Here is a 17737-nt window from a genome sequence, read left to right as displayed (position 1 = left end):
AAAATCTTGTCTCGTTGCCATCAGATTCTACATCTGAATGCGTAATCTGTTTATAGAGATTAGGCTGTGACAATACCAGAAATAAGAGCGGTCATGATGTGAAATACGGTAACGGAGGAGTAGTATGTAGGTGATGTCATTTCTTTAGGATTTGTTTGCAACTGTCTAAACTGGTCTTCTGAACATGCAGGCACTCTGACACAGAACGAAATGGTCTTCAAGCGGCTGCACCTGGGAACAGTGTCCTATGGCACTGACACCATGGATGAGATACAGAGCCAAATAGTCCAGTCATATGCACAGGTAAGATGTATTCCTGTCATTCAATCAATCTGTTGAGTTATTCCATGAGGACATTCTTTTGGATTTTTTAGTTAACCATAAACACAACCACCACTCAGGACACTGTAGCGTAGAGATTCGGTGCCAACTTGGGAGTGGCTCATCTTTCTCCTTTTTATTCCTTTTAGCAGTATGAAGTTATTAATTAAATTAAATAATGTAAAATTGATACGATCCGGTATGCAACACTGGACAGAGCCAACGAAATGAAAGCCGAACTTGTCACTTACAGGGACAGGATATGTTGAAATACGTTGTTTTTGCTCCTGCTTATTCACGCCTCTCCCTGTAGATCAGTTTAATCCGTTTTTATATTTAGCTAAGGATACGTTTTCCAGGAAAGGAGCCCGTGTTGCTCATTCATCACGCAGCGTCCCCGAGCGACTCCACATACTGTAAGCAAGTGTTTTCCTCGCCGTGCGGCTCAGATCTGGCCGCAGCCTCGACAGAATGATATTGTTCGTTCTCAGCCAGCTCCGAACAGCTGGTCGACACTGAAACCATCTGCCCCCACACCCTTATGTGTAATCTCAGCAAATGAAAAATGACTAGTCCTTTTAGAGCTGCACAGCTGAGGCAGTGCAGAGCGGCAATGAGTTACTGTTTCTTTACTGTCACAGCTATGATTACAGGACGCTTCTTTTAAACATTATTCCATCCAGATTAGGGCAGCAACTAACAGTTAATGTCATTTTATGTCCATTTTATCGACAAATACATTTACTGTTTGTTCTATAAATCTTTAAAAATAGTGAGAAATAACCTTTTTTTTAAATTTACTATCACATATAACAAAGAAAAGCAGCAACTCCTCACATTTCTGATGCTGGAACCAACGAATATTCAGCTTTTTTTACTTTAATTGTGATAGAAACAAGTATTTGATAGTTACAGATTAATTGTTTCAGCTCCAATCGACATGAGGCCATCTTTAATCATCTGTCAACTCTCTGGGATACAGAGATGTTTTATGATTGTGCAACCGAATATCAATCACAACCCCATTCATACCTCATATTTTTAATATATACATAATGATGCATACACATTAAAATATTTAAAAGATTGAGAAAACATGTTCTCTTTCTTGATCACAAAACGTTAGACGCTCTTCTTCTGGTGTATGTACACTTTTAGAATTTTGTTGGACTAGTTGAATAACTAATATTTAATTACCTAATCCAGCATAATTAGCCAAATTAGTTTTGCACAGGCCTGCTGTCTAATACCTCCGCTGTGCATTCACTGACATGCACATGTAGCTCAGACACTAAACTCGTCCGACAACACAACCCGATGATCTCTCCATCGATCTTCCAGTCACTCTTGATGAAGGTTGTCATCCCTACTGTACTCCCCTCCCTCGCTCCCCTTCCTGGCAGGATCGAAGGTCAATAATAAGCCAAAATCAAACGCTTCAGTAGAGCGAGTCGCCCCCGTCAAACACAGCTGGGCTGTCTGCCTGCTCGCTAGTCACCACCCACTTAAACTGATGGCTGATGTCAAAACAGCGGAACACATAAAAGGTCCCCAAATCAGATATGACACAATGGAGTCGGTGATACACCACTTATCGCCTCTGTGTCAAGGGGCGTCGGTGGGAATTGACTGCGAGTGTAGGATTAGATCTAGTTCACTACAATACGCAGCTTCTTGGTCTGAATAGATTGTGTAATGTGTTTCACATCCAGTTTTTCCAACTTGTAGGTATACTGATTGGATAAAAGGATAATTTAGTATTAAGACTATATTCAGCTCAGGCATGAGTCACAGATAGATGTGACTGAAATGGCGTCATTTCGCTCCGTGGCTCACATTGTTGATTGCAATGCCAGGTGACCTCCCAGCCCTCGAATGGCAGCACCAGCGGCTCCACTCCATCGCGGAAGACCCAGGCGTCGGGCCCGAAAGTCCGCAAGAGTGTCAGCAGTCGCATCCACGAGGCGGTGAAGGCCATCGCCTTGTGCCACAATGTCACGCCCGTCTACGAGTCGCACGCCATCGTGAATGGAGAGCCGGAGTCCGCCGAAGCCGACCAGGACTTCAGTGACGACAACCGCACCTACCAGGCCTCCAGCCCCGACGAGGTACATATGAGATACGGACCTAGCACGTCCAGCCTGAGTCGAAAACAGAAGACAAAATAAATAAAATAATTGGTGATGTTGGTATTTCAGAGGTTGCTCCCACACATTAGGCCCTTATTCTACTTGTAACTCATGATCAGCAGGTTGAAAGGTGTTCTATGGGTCCAGTGTCATTGTACTGCACTCAAGCAAATCTGTGTTTTAACACATCTGTTGGAATAATTGCAGGGCAACATGTTACCAGCCGTGTTTCCATCAACTTATTTTTACGTGCAAGTGCCTCATTAGAGAAAGCTGAATGGAAACAGCAAAATTCAATAAAACTTCCTCAAACAGCGCAGAACAGGTTTTCCTCTCGCATGAGGTGGTTTTTAGTTTTTGTCGATAAAGAGTTGATGCGCTAAATGAAATGCCTTTTTCAAATAAGTTCTAACGTAGCGAACAGTTAATTAACATGACTGATCAGCTGTTTCTATTATTGGCCTTTGCCAATAATCATAATTCAAACCGTTTCAAATCACCTTTGTCATGATTTGTGGATGTTATTAGAACATGCATCAGTTCTTTAGATTTTGTCGATCATTTTACTATTTTCAGCAGTTGTTCTAAAATGCTATTTTTCAGACCAGAGAGATAATAAACAATAAACAACCAGAACAAAATTGAAGCTCAAATATTTGACCATCGCTTTTGCTTTTTAAGGCTTCATTTACACTTGTCTTTTAAAGTGTCTCACATCTGGATTAAACCCAGCCACGATAGAAAAAAAACCCTGTCCCTCTCCACGTTTCCCTGTCTTGTCTTAATGTTTTATTGGTGATCCTGAATGACCCTGGTTCGTAATAATAGTAATTTCATGAACACAAAGTCGGGAGGTCACAAACTCCTCTTAGAGGTGAAGACACCTAATCGTCTGTGTTTGCTTCCTGAGAATGTACCGCTCCAGCTGACGGAAGAATGCAGCACAGAAACGATCCCCAAAGGCGTCCCTATGGCTTCCATTCCTCCGGCCGTTACTCCGTGTAACCCAAGAGCCTTTATGGCTGAAGGTGCTACTCAGCCTTTTATATATAGCCCTCTCTAATCATACTGAAGAATTTATCAATAGAGAAATTTAGCGCTGATGATAATTGAATACTGGGAAGACGGGCAAAGATTTTTGATCAGGAAAAGTTACAGTCAGTATTTGTTTAAAGAGACGTTTAATGCGTATTGAAGGGTAGTTAATCTTCCCATACACACCCATTTTAAGACAGTTGGCATGTTTATCGCTCGTGAAACGCGAGGCTTCGTAAAGCCTTTGTGAGAGTTGCGTACTTTGCGTCGAACCCCTCCGTCTTGACGTCTAGTAATCAAAATGAAGATAAAAAAAAAAGGTATCGAAAGATAAATCTCTGTTTTCCATTTTGCCCGTCTGTCCTCCTCCCCCCTGAGTTGATGTATATATTCATTTATATCCCTGCCCACTCTGCTCCATCTCCCCTCTCTCCATTGTCTCTCACTGCTTGAATTGATCAATATTTAATTTTCTCCTGGAGACGATGAGAAGTGGAGGTCTGTGATTGTCGGCGGAGCTCTCCCTTCCCCTCCCGCTCCGTTCTTTGTGCTCTCTCCTGTCCTTTTTTATTTCCAGCCCTCTCTGCCTCCTCGTCTCCTCGCTCTGGTCCACCGCAGCATCAGATCTTTGGCCACCGCTCCTCTGTCAGCGATAGTTTGTTTGGCCCCCGGCTCTCCGCTCGGCCTCTCTAATGTAATGAGCCGTCATTAAGGAGATGAAGTGGGGCCCGGCCGCCGAGGTCAGCACAGGGGTTCATCTGACCTGCTGGTCAGCCGCGCTGTGAACAGAGTCCCCCTGTGACCTTTAACCCTTGTAATATCAGACAAGAGCATTTGACTGTTGGGTTTAATGACCGCCATGACCAGGAAGTTGGGTGTTTTATCATGCAAGTGTATGTAACTGGCGGTTCCAGTGAGTGTACGAGGAATTTGTAGCATTAGGGAGGAAGATGCCGATAAAGACCTTAAATATGCAGATAGTATCAGGTCTTCATGCTGGGCAGTTACTTTTAGTGGTTGCCAGGCTAAGAGCCAGGAAGCAGCAAATGATGGATGCCATGTTTAAAAAATAAATAAATAACAGTATATACTGTACCCCTAACAATGAGTAATTATTTAATATACTGCATATTGTATACAGTTTGTCTTTCAAAATATCAGGGTCAGATTATTTCACCCTTGTGCCTCGCTTTAAGTTCCTCTGGTGTTCTTAGAGGAAAACATGGTCTACGTCAGAATATTTTTAAATCTTATATTCATATTTTTTATTAATAGTCAAATATTTTAACCAACATCAGTCCTGGTCATAACTGCAATACGTTTTCAACCATTTAAATGCTAGTGTGTTTACATAATGTTTTGTTTTTTAATGAAAATAATGTTGAAATTGAATTTGTATTAAGTCATAGTCTGGGATCTGTTTATGTTTAGCAACAGCATTGATTTAGTTGCATGCATCAAACCAGTCAAATAGCATGTATTTGCGTAAACATGAGAAAATGTCTGTCTGGTTTAAAACGGTAAACGGTACTCTTAAAGCCAGGACTCTAGATTAAGAAGCCTGATATATATATATATATATATATATATATATATATATATATATATATATATATATATATAAAATGCTGTACTGGCTGGGGTTGAAAAAATTTGTTTTTAAGGCTTTCATTGGGGACATTTTTGTCCTGAACTTCAAAGTAGAATGAAGTCCATAGAGATTCTGTACCATATCCGACACGTGTTTGTGCTGCACTATCCTGTGCTGAATTCAGCTCTTGAGTGTGCACCTTTTTGTATTACCAGTGACATCACAGGAAGAGAATCAAACAGTTAACGGTCATGACATGCTTGAGCTGCTGTTGAGTTTAAAGGCAGCGCTGCCACTGAGATTTGCATGATCACTGGAGAACAGATGAAACGATTGATCGGGTTGTTTAAGCCGACCCCCCCGTCGTCATAAAGTAGTCCTTTGTATCGCCGTTGTAACACCTGATTCACGCACAGTTTGTGTCAAAGCTAACAATCGCTTTAAATAGTTCCTGTAGATGTGAAAGATCCTCTGCACATGGTCTGTGTATGTGTATGTGCCTGTTAGTGTAGCTACACACACACACACACACACACCAGGATAATGACACACAGATGTGTGTTAAGTAAATATAGGCAGCTCCTTTTTTTAACGGAGCTCAAAGGGGGGAGCGGGAAGAAATGACGGGGTATTAACAGGAAGTTCCAATTTGTAGGTCAGAGTATAATAACAACCTTTGAGTGAGCAAATTGAAAATGAACCCATTGAGGATTGAGTCGTGTGCAGCTGATCGCTCACTCGGGGGGGGCCGCAGTTCCTGCTGAGGAGGAAAAGAGGAAAGAGAAACAGAAAAACACTTATCTGGAGCTGAATGAGAAGAGCTCGGCGGCTCTGGAGGATGCCGTAACTCTCTCTTGCCTTGTCTTTCAAACGCAAGTGGAATTAGATTCGGTCAGCTTCACGGTCTGCAGTCGTTTTTGGATTTGTGTTCCCTCAAGTCATTTCCCTGTTAACCTAATAATATTTGGCGGAGAGTGATCATTCTAAAATTTGAAAAGACATGGTATTTCCACTTGTTTGTATGTTTTTTTTTCTCCAAAATCCTTTTATATTTGCTGCTTATTCATTTCTCAGTATTACGTATTTGAGTAAATGCCAGAATGCTGCGCAAATTGTGGGTTAAATGTATTCTACCTCCATCCTGCTTATTTGTGTTGTTGGAATCAGGGCTTTAAAGTTTCACTGGGTCCTTTTTAAGTTACATGTTCATCTTCAATCCAGTCAGTTAAAGTTGAAGCATAAATGTAATTTAAAGGGGTGAAAATGTCAAATTTGACGGTCTTGTTGTTTTCTTTTCTGACGTTCCTCAGGTGGAGCTGGTGCGGTGGACGCAGAGCGTCGGCCTGACCCTGGTGAACAGAGACCTGACCTCCCTGCAGCTGAAGACTCCCTCCGGACAGATCATCTCCTTCCACATCCTGCAGATCTTCCCCTTCACCTCCGAGAGCAAAAGGATGGGCATCATCCTCAGGGTGTGGAAACTTGTATTAAACAATATGATGTGCGGAAGGTGTACGCACTTTTGAAAACGTACTAATTGTTATTTGTAATTTGATTCAGGAGGAGTCGACGGGAGACATCACTTTCTACATGAAGGGCGCAGATGTTGCCATGGCGAGCATCGTCCAGTACAACGACTGGTTGGAGGAGGAGGTAAAAGCTGTGTAATCGATACGACATATTTACACTGTTGTCGCACAACGCGATGCACAAAGACAATAAGGAGCTTCTAGCAGCTGTAGAACAAACTTTAAACTCTTTAAGTTTTGTTAAAACATTTTGTTCTTTGCTTAATCAGCCAGTTGGACCCTGCAGCCATGTGTCATCTTAAAGTGTCTTTGAGCAAAATCAGTACTCAGTGCACTCAGTAGAGTTCAGATCTCCCAAACAAAGAAGAGCTGATCTCACTCCTGGCTCCCTTACAGTCAAGATGATGGCAGAGATGCCAAAAAACAGGGATGTATTCATCTAGTTTCGTGCCTTATTTTAGTGGATCACAACATATCGGGTATGAATTTAATCGGCAGATGCTCCGGTTCAAAATGAGAGTAAACTCTTCTATGGATGTCAGTTTTTGAGCCACAACAAAGGCCAAAATGTGACCTGCAGTAGACTAGGTAAGGCCCAGCCGATTGCCAGAAATGCCTTTTTGGTTTGGTCAGTGCCGGTATAAAAATAGGTTTTCCAAAAATTGTGAATCACCGCAACCACGAGAGATCCTCGAGCATACAGTCACAAATGAGCACAAAAAATGAAAGGGGACAATGGGTCCAGTAGTATGCGAGATTAGACAGACAGACAGACAGACACACGCCTGGCGGAGGTAATGACAAACATGTAAATGGTTATGAAATGTGAAAGTATAATTAACAGATAATCGTATACGTTGTCGCACATAGTGGCATTTTTTGCGCCCGGTACCCTCCTGTAATCAGGACATTAATGGAGAGACGCGTCGGACCGCGTCTACGCCAGTCTGGTGGTCGAAGGTCTTGTGTGCATATGTTCATAATTATATTGGCATTATTGAGTCATTTAGCACTGGGGGGCAGCGTTTGATTTAATTAGTGACCTACATCAAGTTGAAGTAATTACCGTATGTCATATTCGTGAACAATGGTGTTACAGATGTGGCTGTAATATCCCCCTTGTCAGATCAGCCGGCGCTACGGTTACTCTGCCTGTCAATAACCAATCAACGCCCCATCGGTGTTTCATATTAAAAATAAACCGCCATCCATCCCGTGTTTTACTGTGCCCTCTGAATCTCACCAGAGGCTATTTTATTCACTATTGATTCCTTTGGTGTTGGTAACAATATGCCGCTATTGACAATACTGTACATGGTGTACGTATACAGCAGCCGCTCTAATAGAACGGATGATCGGCCCGAAGTTTGATTCATTTTCATCTTTGGGTAAAGACATGACGTTTATTTTAGATCACTGAAATCTTCAAATAAAGTGACCTGAAATGAAAAATACAATATGATTTTAAAAAGTGTGTGTGTGTGTGTGTGTACACTTAATAACATTTACGAACCTCTTCCTTTCCTGTGTATCAGTGTGGGAACATGGCCAGAGAAGGCCTGAGGACACTGGTGGTGGCTAAGAAGTCTCTGTCTGAGGAGCAGTATCAGGACTTTGAGGTATGGATGGACACTACTGGTTGTGAACTAGAGGTTAGTGTTGTACAGTACCAACGTTGGCAATGTGAGACCTCTTCGATTCAAGTCTATGATCATAGCTTAGTGTCTTCTGTTCAGCTCATTTATATTTTGTTATTTCTGTTGTCGACCAGTTTATTTCTCAGTTGCCTCCTCTGTTCTAGTCCCCCTTTTTCAACCCACAATTCCTCATTTAGTCTCTCCTTTCCACCTCCATCTATGTGCAGAACCGCTACAACCAGGCCAAGCTGAGCGTCCACGACCGAGGCCTGAAGGTCGCGGCCGTGGTGGAGAGCCTAGAGAGGGAGATGGAGCTTCTGTGTCTGACCGGCGTGGAAGACCAACTACAAGCAGACGTCAGGCCCACACTGGAGCTGCTGAGGAACGCTGGCATCAAGGTTAGCACGGGAAATGAACACTTCTACCTGGTGGATGCTGGTTAACTCTGTAGATTATTTTGGATATAAACAATTATAAACCTCGGACATGTCAACAGTGATTCAGGGTTGTAATCAGATACACAACATGGAGGAAAATGCTAATCTTTGATTGCAAATGATTGCTTTTAATGCGTCCATAAAACCTTTTTAGTTAACTTGCATCTTGTTTCCTCCTCAGATCTGGATGCTGACGGGGGACAAGCTTGAGACGGCCACGTGCATCGCCAAAAGCTCCCACTTGGTGTCCAGAACCCAGGACATCCACGTCTTCAAACCGGTATGCTTGTTGTGCTTTCCCTCTTTCCCGGTGCTTTGTAACGGGACATGGAAAATACAAAAAGCCTAAATGTCCTCGCGGTTAATTTGTCTTGTGTGGCTCTGGAGCAGATCGCGAGCAGAGGAGAGGCCCATCTGGAGCTCAACGCCTTCAGAAGGAAACATGACTGTGCTCTGGTCATCTCTGGAGACTCCTTAGAGGTACCACAACACAGCGCAGCACACAGTGACATTTCATTGCAGATGATGCTAAGGCTGCAGCCAAAACACGCAATGAGAGAGAAAAGTACTTCTCAGCCAAAAATAATACTTTGGAGTTCAACCAAGGACTTGAGGATTTGAAGAGCGAAACAAATCACTAGATGTTGGTCATTTTCTTTTTACGAGGCAAAAGAATTGGAACTTTTGATACAAATTTGTAACATATATATTTGTATATATATATTCATATATATAAATCCTGGTGAACCCTAAGTCTGGTCTAAATTGTTATCTCTCTGGTGTTTATGAATTAAGAACAGGTGAAAAAAAGTAATTTTTTCTTCTGTGAAAAAAAGTTTCATTTAAATTTTTTTGACAGGATCATTTCTCTTTGTGTTTTTGTATTCATGTTTTCTTCCAGGTTAGTTTCAATGTCTCCATGTACTCTAAACAAAAGGTACACATATTGTGTGTTAACTATAACACACATGTAAATTATGAAAAAACTAAATCACATGCCAAAACTTTTTTTAACCTGTTTCACAGTTGAAAAAACAAATGTAATCATCTTAGAAAGATTATCCTGGCAAAACGTGTTTTCACCTGTTCCTAAGTCACAAACACAAGAGAGAAAACAACAAAGACCAGACTAGACAATGCTTTCTTTTCTTCTCACTTGCCTCTCAGGACTTCCGTAGGAAAAGAAACACATTAGCGTTTTCATTTAAATGGTCTACAAGCTTTGACGGTGGCCTACAAGTCCAACTGATTAATACACTGAAATAAGTAATGTAAACACATCCAGGACCTTCAGCATCCCATAAACTGAGCTTTGCGTCTCTGTCTGTCGTGTTGCAGGTGTGCTTGCGGTATTACGAGCACGAGTTCGTGGAGCTGGCGTGTCAGTGTCCGGCGGTGGTCTGCTGTCGCTGCTCCCCGACTCAGAAGGCCCAGATCGTCACGCTCCTCAAGCAGCACACAGCCAACAGAACCTGCGCCATAGGCGAGTGTTGACAGATGATGCGGCGGCGGCATTTACGAGCCGGGACGGTTGTTGGCACCGGTCCACAGACCAGCCTGGGAAAACTCTGCCGTGGAGGGGGATGAAAATGTCTGTGTAGATTAAGCTCAGTCCCTTAGGGAGGAAAATGCAGGACGGATTAATTAAATACAAAGTCCTGTTTTATACTGTGTTTGAAGATTTTTGGGAGGTGAGTCAGTTTGTGCCTCAAAACTGTCCATTTACTGGAACTGCCATATCCCAGTTGTGACTACGTAACTGCACTAATGTTGATTAAGGTTCTGACAATGCATTTAAACTCAGAATGGACGTATTTTACTGTAACGCATACAAACACACACCAGAGAAAATATTTCTCTGTTTATCCACAAGATGGCAGTCAAAGCTCACCAAGAGAGGCACCCAGCAACGGCTGCTACTTTTAGAACCTCAAGCACACTTTGTTAAATAAATGTTTGTTTCATTCTGTTGCAGGAGACGGAGGGAATGACGTCAGTATGATCCAGGCTGCAGACTGTGGTATCGGAATTGAAGGAAAGGTAAAAGTCTCAATAAACTACATAAACGGTTAATCCAGAGCTTTTCATTAAGACCTCGAGCGATGTTCTGGATTAAGGTTTGTAACTTAATTCAGTCAGAGACTTCTCTGACTGTCTTGAATAAAGAAATAAAGCTCTCTGCTTCAAACTGATATCTTTCCCAGAACTGTGAAGAACTTCAGGGACACTAGAACAACCTTTAACAGCATAAAGAAATGTCTTCTGTTAACTGACAGCGCCCTTACTTTGAAACTCAAATTACACATCCTGCATCTGCCTTTATTTTCAATTTTCAGAGTATTTATTAATTTCTTTAGAAGCAGATGGCACTTAAATACTTGAATGTTTTATAATGCAGCAGCAGCATTTGCATCTTTATACTTATGCGTGTGTGTGTGTGTGTGTGTGTGTGTGTGTGTGTGTGTGTGTGTGTGTGTGTGTGTGTGTGTGTGTGTGTGTGTGTGTGTGTGTGTGTGTGTGTGTGTGTGTGTGTGTGTGTGTGTGTGTGTGGACAGGAAGGGAAGCAGGCGTCTCTGGCCGCAGACTTCTCCATCACTCAGTTCAAGCACATCGGTCGGCTGCTCATGGTTCACGGCAGGAACAGCTACAAGCGCTCCGCAGCGTTGGGTCAGTTCGTCATGCACAGAGGCATGATCATCTCCACCATGCAGGTACAGCGATCATTAGACACAATGACGGAATATACTTTTTGGGACTTTTTAATAGTTGTGTTTGCTGATGTTTCGTTCTTGATGTTTGCTTTCATGAATGTTCTGATTTTCCTAAATAACTGACTTTATGACACGTTTTTTGTGTTCTGTCCTCAGGCTGTCTTCTCCTCCGTATTTTACTTTGCCTCTGTGCCCTTGTACCAGGGTTTCCTCATGGTTGGGTATGTACTGTCTCCAAATGAGTACTTAGTGTTCTAACTTCATCCACCACCGCACAGATGCACCAGCCTACCCAGTGTAGCTAACTGTTACAGCCTGTTTAGCGTCGTAAAGTTTGTCATTACTTAAAGGTACAATATGTCACGCATTAAAATGTCTAATAACGACCACAACTATGTTATATATTGTGTTGAGCTGTTTACTTACATTATCCAAAATGTTTCCAGCAGTTTTCCCAAACCAAATCTGTTTATTTGGTCGCCTGTGAATGGTGTTATTTTACCTAATTTGTCATAAATTGACAATTGTAATAAATAGACCTCTGCAGATAATAAAAACCTCCCATGACATCACACTACTTAACGACGTCACCAAACCCTGTCGTTTGTTATTGTTTTGATTGTTTGAATATCACATATTATGCGTTTTTAAATACTGCAGCGTTTGGACAGCCGAGATATTAAAGAGCAACAGCCTCACAGCACAGATGTGTAGATGTTTATGATAATGTCGGCATGTACCTCATCTGCATCTCAACAGCGCTTTGTTCCGTGCAGGTATGCCACCATGTACACCATGTTCCCTGTGTTCTCCTTGGTTCTGGACCAGGATGTGAAGCCAGAGATGGCTCTTCTCTACCCAGAGCTTTATAAAGACCTCACCAAGGTGCGGTGCCCCTTTTTAAAATACACGTTTGACAAAAATCAGTTTACATTTATCTGTGTTTTTTTCCCTCCCTAACATCTTTCAGCAGGTCATATCATGTGAACACACAGTATGTTTCACTCATGGGTGTTGTTTCTCTCTTTCAGGGACGTTCGTTATCTTTCAAGACTTTCCTCATTTGGGTGCTGATCAGTGTGTATCAAGGTAAGGCACACAGACACATTCTACAGGTTATACATACACACACACACACACACACACACACACACACACACACACACACACACACACACACACACACACACACAAGTTTTGTTACAGTCTGATGGATGAGAGCACTGCTCTACGTTTTTGAATTGTCTTTCACACTTTTAGTTTGTAGAAGGCCTTTTTACTTATAGAATGTGAAGGTTTGCAAAAACAGAAGGAAGCTTAGCATCAAAATGCCGGCAGATTTAAAAAGGAACAAGTTCCTGTTTTAGTGTGACGTGCACAATAATGCCGCCTATGTTGCTTTAAGCACCGTTGTGGTTCAACAAATTCAAAACAGAAAGGTATTTTGGGAGGGAAGATGGTTCCACCCGTATTCTCCTCTGGCATGTAACACTGTGGGGGGCATCTGTACAGAATGACCGGTCTGCTACTGTAGACTGTCAAAGCAACTCCTCAACCACCATTTCATCATGTCTACTGCGCCTTAATACCAGGGTCCCCGGGCCCCTTCAGACTCTCGCACAGTCAGTTTCTCAGTATCTTTGGTTTCCAACAGCCACCCGCCTCTACATGCGGGCTTTTGTCCGTCCAGTAAATCGATATTTCTGTAATCGCTAAGCCATGCAGCGTGTGAGAAAGATCCATGTTCCTGCTGGAGCGTGACTTCCTGACAGCTCGATGCTTTTTAATTAAAGGCCAATGCCAGGTCTGTTTGGGGGGGGGGGGGAGCGGGAAAAAAAGAAACGTGAAGACGATGAGAGGAACGACAGCAGAGGAGGAAAATATTTGGCGCCAATCTAGTTTTAATTTATTACAGAGTTTGACTTGCTGGAATGCGGCGCATGAAGACGATGAAAGAGCAATCAAGTGATCAGTTATAGGCTGTTGGGCTCAATTTGTGTTGTGTTATGACGATATAAAGGGCTATCAGGATACAGGAGGCGCCCGAAGAAGAGTGAGTGTCTGGACGCTGAAAGATGTTAATCAGACGGAGACGCACCAGAGCACATTGTACTCTCACAAATAATGTTATTGAATCAGTCCTCGTCTCCAGACACATTAATCCTTAACTCAACGTCCCAGCCAGCTGATTGTGGAGCAGATCTGGGAAAACAGTCTTAAGAGGGAAAGAATGCATGGAAAACACTCAAAACACTAACCCCCTTTTAACTGATCCTGGTTTCACTCCCCCCCCCCCCCACCTCTTGAAAATCTGAATCTGTCCCCGCTAACGACTCGTTCCCTCCGGCACCACCAGGCGGCATCCTCATGTACGGCGCGCTGGTGCTGTTTGAGGCGGAGTTCGTGCACGTGGTCGCCATCTCCTTCACAGCGCTCATCCTCACCGAGCTGCTGATGGTGGCGCTGACGATCCGCACCTGGCACTGGCTCATGGTGGTGGCCGAGTTCTTCAGCCTGGGCTGCTACCTGGCCTCGCTCGCCTTCCTCAACGAGTACTTTGGTAAGTAGACTTTTTTTTTCTCTCGTTTAGAATAGTTTGATTTCTTTTTTTCTAAATGAATCCATTTTTTCTTTCTGTATAAAATTAAACAAAACAGAAAAATGCTCATTACAAATGTTCCCAGAACCCAAGATGAAGTATTCAGATTTCTTGTTTTGTCCGACCATCCATCCAAAACCCAAAGACGTTCAGTTCAACTATCACATGTGACGAATACAAATCAATAAATTCTCACATTTGAGAAGCTGGAATGATTAAATGGTTATTAAGATAGTTGCTAATTAAAGGGAAAGTTTTGATTTTGTGAAGTTGGGGTTGTATGAGGTACTTCAGTCAGTGTATTACTAGATGACGGCACGCCCCCAGTTTAGAGTAACAGACCGGAGTACCAGCACGAGAGCAAAGTAATACTGCAGCAGCAACATGTTTTACACACCTAAACAAACCATTATGATTTTAAGTGTACGTGATAGTTATATTGTCACTGCTTTACCTCGCCATCAGACGGCCCTTTCTGATGGGGGAACTCAAGTCGTTGTCTATGCTCTCTTCAAAACCGCAAAACTCATTTGACAAAATCACTTATTTAACACAGGAGTACCTGGAATACAACTGCCTCGGTCGGTACGTTAGTTTGTGTGACTTTGGTGTTTTTAAAGGGTTAGTTCAGATTCACCAAAGTCACACAATAACACAAACTAACCAATCGCGTCGGTAGACCAGGAACTCCCGTGTTCTGAGAGGTTAAACTACTGTTTTTGTCAAAGGAGTCTGGTGGCTTTGAAGAGCGCATGGCCAAAGGGCTGTCTGGCATCAAAGTAAAGCTGTACAAATATTCTTTATATAGCATACACTTAAAGCTACGTAAAATACTTTCTCTGTCCACAGCAGTACATCGCTTTGTTCCCGTACCTCCTACAACCCCACTTCAACAAAATCCAAACCATCCCCTCTCATTTCCCCCGGCGATCAGTTTCAGTTCTACTTCTGTGGAGCGCGCCGCTCTGTCTTTCTCCTAGTGAGCTCACAACACAGTCGTAGGATAACTTCACTTTTTGGTTTGAGTCCAGTATTGAGCGGACCGATCACTTCAAGGGGCCTCAGTCGTCTTGGCTGCACCTTTTGTGTTGATCTTGATGTGACACTCCCTGACACCCAAGTGTTTGTGCAGCAGTTCAGCTTCCCCCCTTTCCTCTCTCTTTATCTCCCTCTCTGTGTCTCTGTCCACCGCTGACCTTTGTGCCGCCCTCACTCTGTTTCTGCTGCATTTCTTTTGCTTCTGTGTTTTCGGCGACAGGCATAGGCAGGGTGTCCTTTGGAGCTTTCCTTGGTAGGTGTGCAGCCTGTAAATGTGTCTCCTCGTTCCCTCATCCCGTCTCTCTGCATTCGTCGTGTCTGTGTGTTCTGGTTGATGTTTTACTGTGTCATTAGTGCTGTGACAGCATGTTGTGATTGGATTCAACACATCAAGACCGTCATCTGATTTCTGACATTCCTCCTCACTGCTTGTGCCGACTCTTTCGTTGCTCGATTGAATTCCCATCCTCCTGTGCAATCATGAACACAAATACTAAGAGACGTGTACTCGAGCTGTTGTCTCTTCCGTTTGCTCCCCCAGACTTGTCGTTCATCACCACCTGGCCTTTCCTGTGGAAGGTGTCCGCCATCACGCTGGTCAGCTGTCTGCCGCTCTACATAATCAAATACCTGAAGCGCAAGTTCTCCCCCCCGAGCTACTCCAAACTGTCCTCATGAGCCCAACTTGGATCTCTAGGATTACGTTTGTTTTGTAGTTTCGTAGTGCTTCTTTGAGCTTTCAGCACTTTTTACTTTCTTTTTTTTTTTTACTCACTGATCCTCAGTGATGGACGGGTAAGGAACCACTGGAACAATCGCACATGGAGAGAAATGAATTTTGTTCTTTGGATTATATCACTGAGACTTGGGATTACTTGAAAACAAAAAACGAAGCACATGACTATAAAAGGATGGATTTAACCAACAGAAGGGCAGCATGGTGCCGGCGACTGCACTTCCAACTTGACCCCAGTTTGTCGGGAAAAAGGGTCAAACTGCCTTCTCTTTTGTTTTAAAGCGTTTTAAACAAATCGGCTTCAAATGTCATTTTATACAGTTCTATACATTTCTTTCATTGTTTAGATTTTTGTATGTGGAGTTTAGGATTTTTTTTAAGTGTTCTTTTTTTATTCCAGGTATTATAATCATTACAGTGGCTGGCCTGCGTCTTTGAGCGGAGTTAAGTTGCTGTAAGGGATTCAAAATAAATCATTTATCTGAATGTTTTCCTGCGTTCCTGTAAATGCATAAAGCCTTTACATGCAGCTTCAGTCACTCCTGCTGTCAATGTAGAAACCTCGCTACGCTTAACTTCTTAAAATAAGAACATTTACGATGACATTCACATGGAAAAATGCTGAGAGGTCTCGCTTCGGACCTCAAACGTTCCACGCTTTACTCCCTTTACGTTTTTAAGACGGCGAATGACATCATCAATCCTCATCCCCGTAGTATGAAACCAGCACTCCATCGCGGCGTTCAACGTCGTGTCGTCGGCATATTTGGCCTTGATAACACTGCTACATCTGCGACGTCTGTCGGGGGGCCCCGGTCCTCCTGTCGGGGGGCCCCGGTCCTCCTGTCGGGACGCGGCAGCTCGCTTTGTGCCTCATTATGATGTCTGTTAATGTGCTGAAGCTTTTGTTATGGTCACCTCTGCAGCCAGACCTGAACTGCCAGGAGCATGACGATGTTTTTTAGGAGGGTTAAACGTACTTAAAAAAAGTGACAACGAAGGAGCCTGAATCACAGATGGCTGTTTACTTTTAGGCCTTTATCGACAATAAGACTCCCTCTGGGTTTCTGTAGCGGACGTTGACATTCAGCTCTTTTTTTTTTTTTAAGGAGGAATGAGTTTTATCATTCACTCCACGTACTGTAGGTGTTGGTGGAAGAAGGTTAAACTGATGGTTTGACCATACGGTCCAGTAAACGGGATGCAGTCTAGCTATGTTTGTCAGTCAGGTTGTCATCTCTTTGCGAATCCTAACTGAGTTAAGCTCAGGTTGACCATTCCTACACATAGCTGTATTATTTAGTCCAAATTGGGGCAACCGTACTGTAAAATGTAGCTACACTGTGAGAAAAATTACCAGATGTGGGTTGAGAGCGACTGCGACACTTTAATGCAAATTGCATTCATGTTTTTTTTATTTCTGATTTACGGTCTTATGAGGAGCAATTCCAAATGTTGATTCCTGTGTTTTCTGTTCAGATCTTTGTTCTGTGTATGTGATGTTGTAGAAACTTTTCTTTCCATTTCCAACAGTCTGTCTGTTATTTATGGTATTGTTATTGATTGATGAATAATAAAAGGAAATGACAGATGCCAAGAAGTTCCCCTTTTTCTATTCCAAACAGACTCAAAGACGGGGTTCATTCTGCGTGGTGTTCATCATGTGGCCACTAGATGGAGATAGAGACTGAACCCTGAGGAGGATGTGAAGGAGCCGGACAGTGAAGGGCACAAGGACACGGTATTATTGTCAGTCCTATGTCACATGCAGGGTCATTAAAATATACTCACCCCATATCTCCTCTCACGGCTTGAGAACGTTGCACCACATTTTTCTGAGGTTCTTTGGGAGGGCGGCTTAAAGAGACAGACGCTAAATCGGAGCGTTTCAGACAGAGGGTGAACACGGGTGTTTTCAGACACAGTATCAGAAAACTAAATTGTTTTTTAAAAATTAAAGCATGTAAACATGTA

At 42.9% G+C, this 17737-nt stretch overlaps 1 protein-coding gene across 1 annotated transcript in view; it reads left to right on the top strand.

The window, feature by feature from the left end:
- atp9b (ATPase phospholipid transporting 9B) overlaps positions 1 to 17345 on the top strand; it is a gene marked incomplete at its 5' end in the record, with an annotated part of 40168 nt that extends 22823 nt beyond the window's left edge. Inside the window, 16 exons of the mRNA XM_079176398.1 lie at positions 191 to 303; positions 2178 to 2429; positions 6387 to 6548; positions 6637 to 6729; positions 8141 to 8224; positions 8470 to 8640; positions 8861 to 8959; positions 9070 to 9159; positions 10018 to 10162; positions 10655 to 10719; positions 11235 to 11390; positions 11547 to 11611; positions 12167 to 12275; positions 12422 to 12479; positions 13747 to 13950; positions 15569 to 17345. Coding sequence (XP_079032524.1) covers positions 191 to 303; positions 2178 to 2429; positions 6387 to 6548; positions 6637 to 6729; positions 8141 to 8224; positions 8470 to 8640; positions 8861 to 8959; positions 9070 to 9159; positions 10018 to 10162; positions 10655 to 10719; positions 11235 to 11390; positions 11547 to 11611; positions 12167 to 12275; positions 12422 to 12479; positions 13747 to 13950; positions 15569 to 15705 — 2003 coding nt within the window. The 3' untranslated portion in view covers positions 15706 to 17345. The remainder of the gene's footprint in view (positions 1 to 190; positions 304 to 2177; positions 2430 to 6386; positions 6549 to 6636; positions 6730 to 8140; positions 8225 to 8469; positions 8641 to 8860; positions 8960 to 9069; positions 9160 to 10017; positions 10163 to 10654; positions 10720 to 11234; positions 11391 to 11546; positions 11612 to 12166; positions 12276 to 12421; positions 12480 to 13746; positions 13951 to 15568) is intronic.
- Positions 17346 to 17737: the final 392 nt, after the last annotated feature.

Source organism: Pholis gunnellus (genome assembly GCF_910591455.1).
Source record: "Pholis gunnellus genome assembly, chromosome: 16".
NCBI classification, from domain to species: Eukaryota; Metazoa; Chordata; class Actinopteri; order Perciformes; family Pholidae; genus Pholis; species Pholis gunnellus.
Note: the sequence above shows the minus strand (reverse complement) of the source record. Positions and strands in the feature narration are given on the sequence as shown.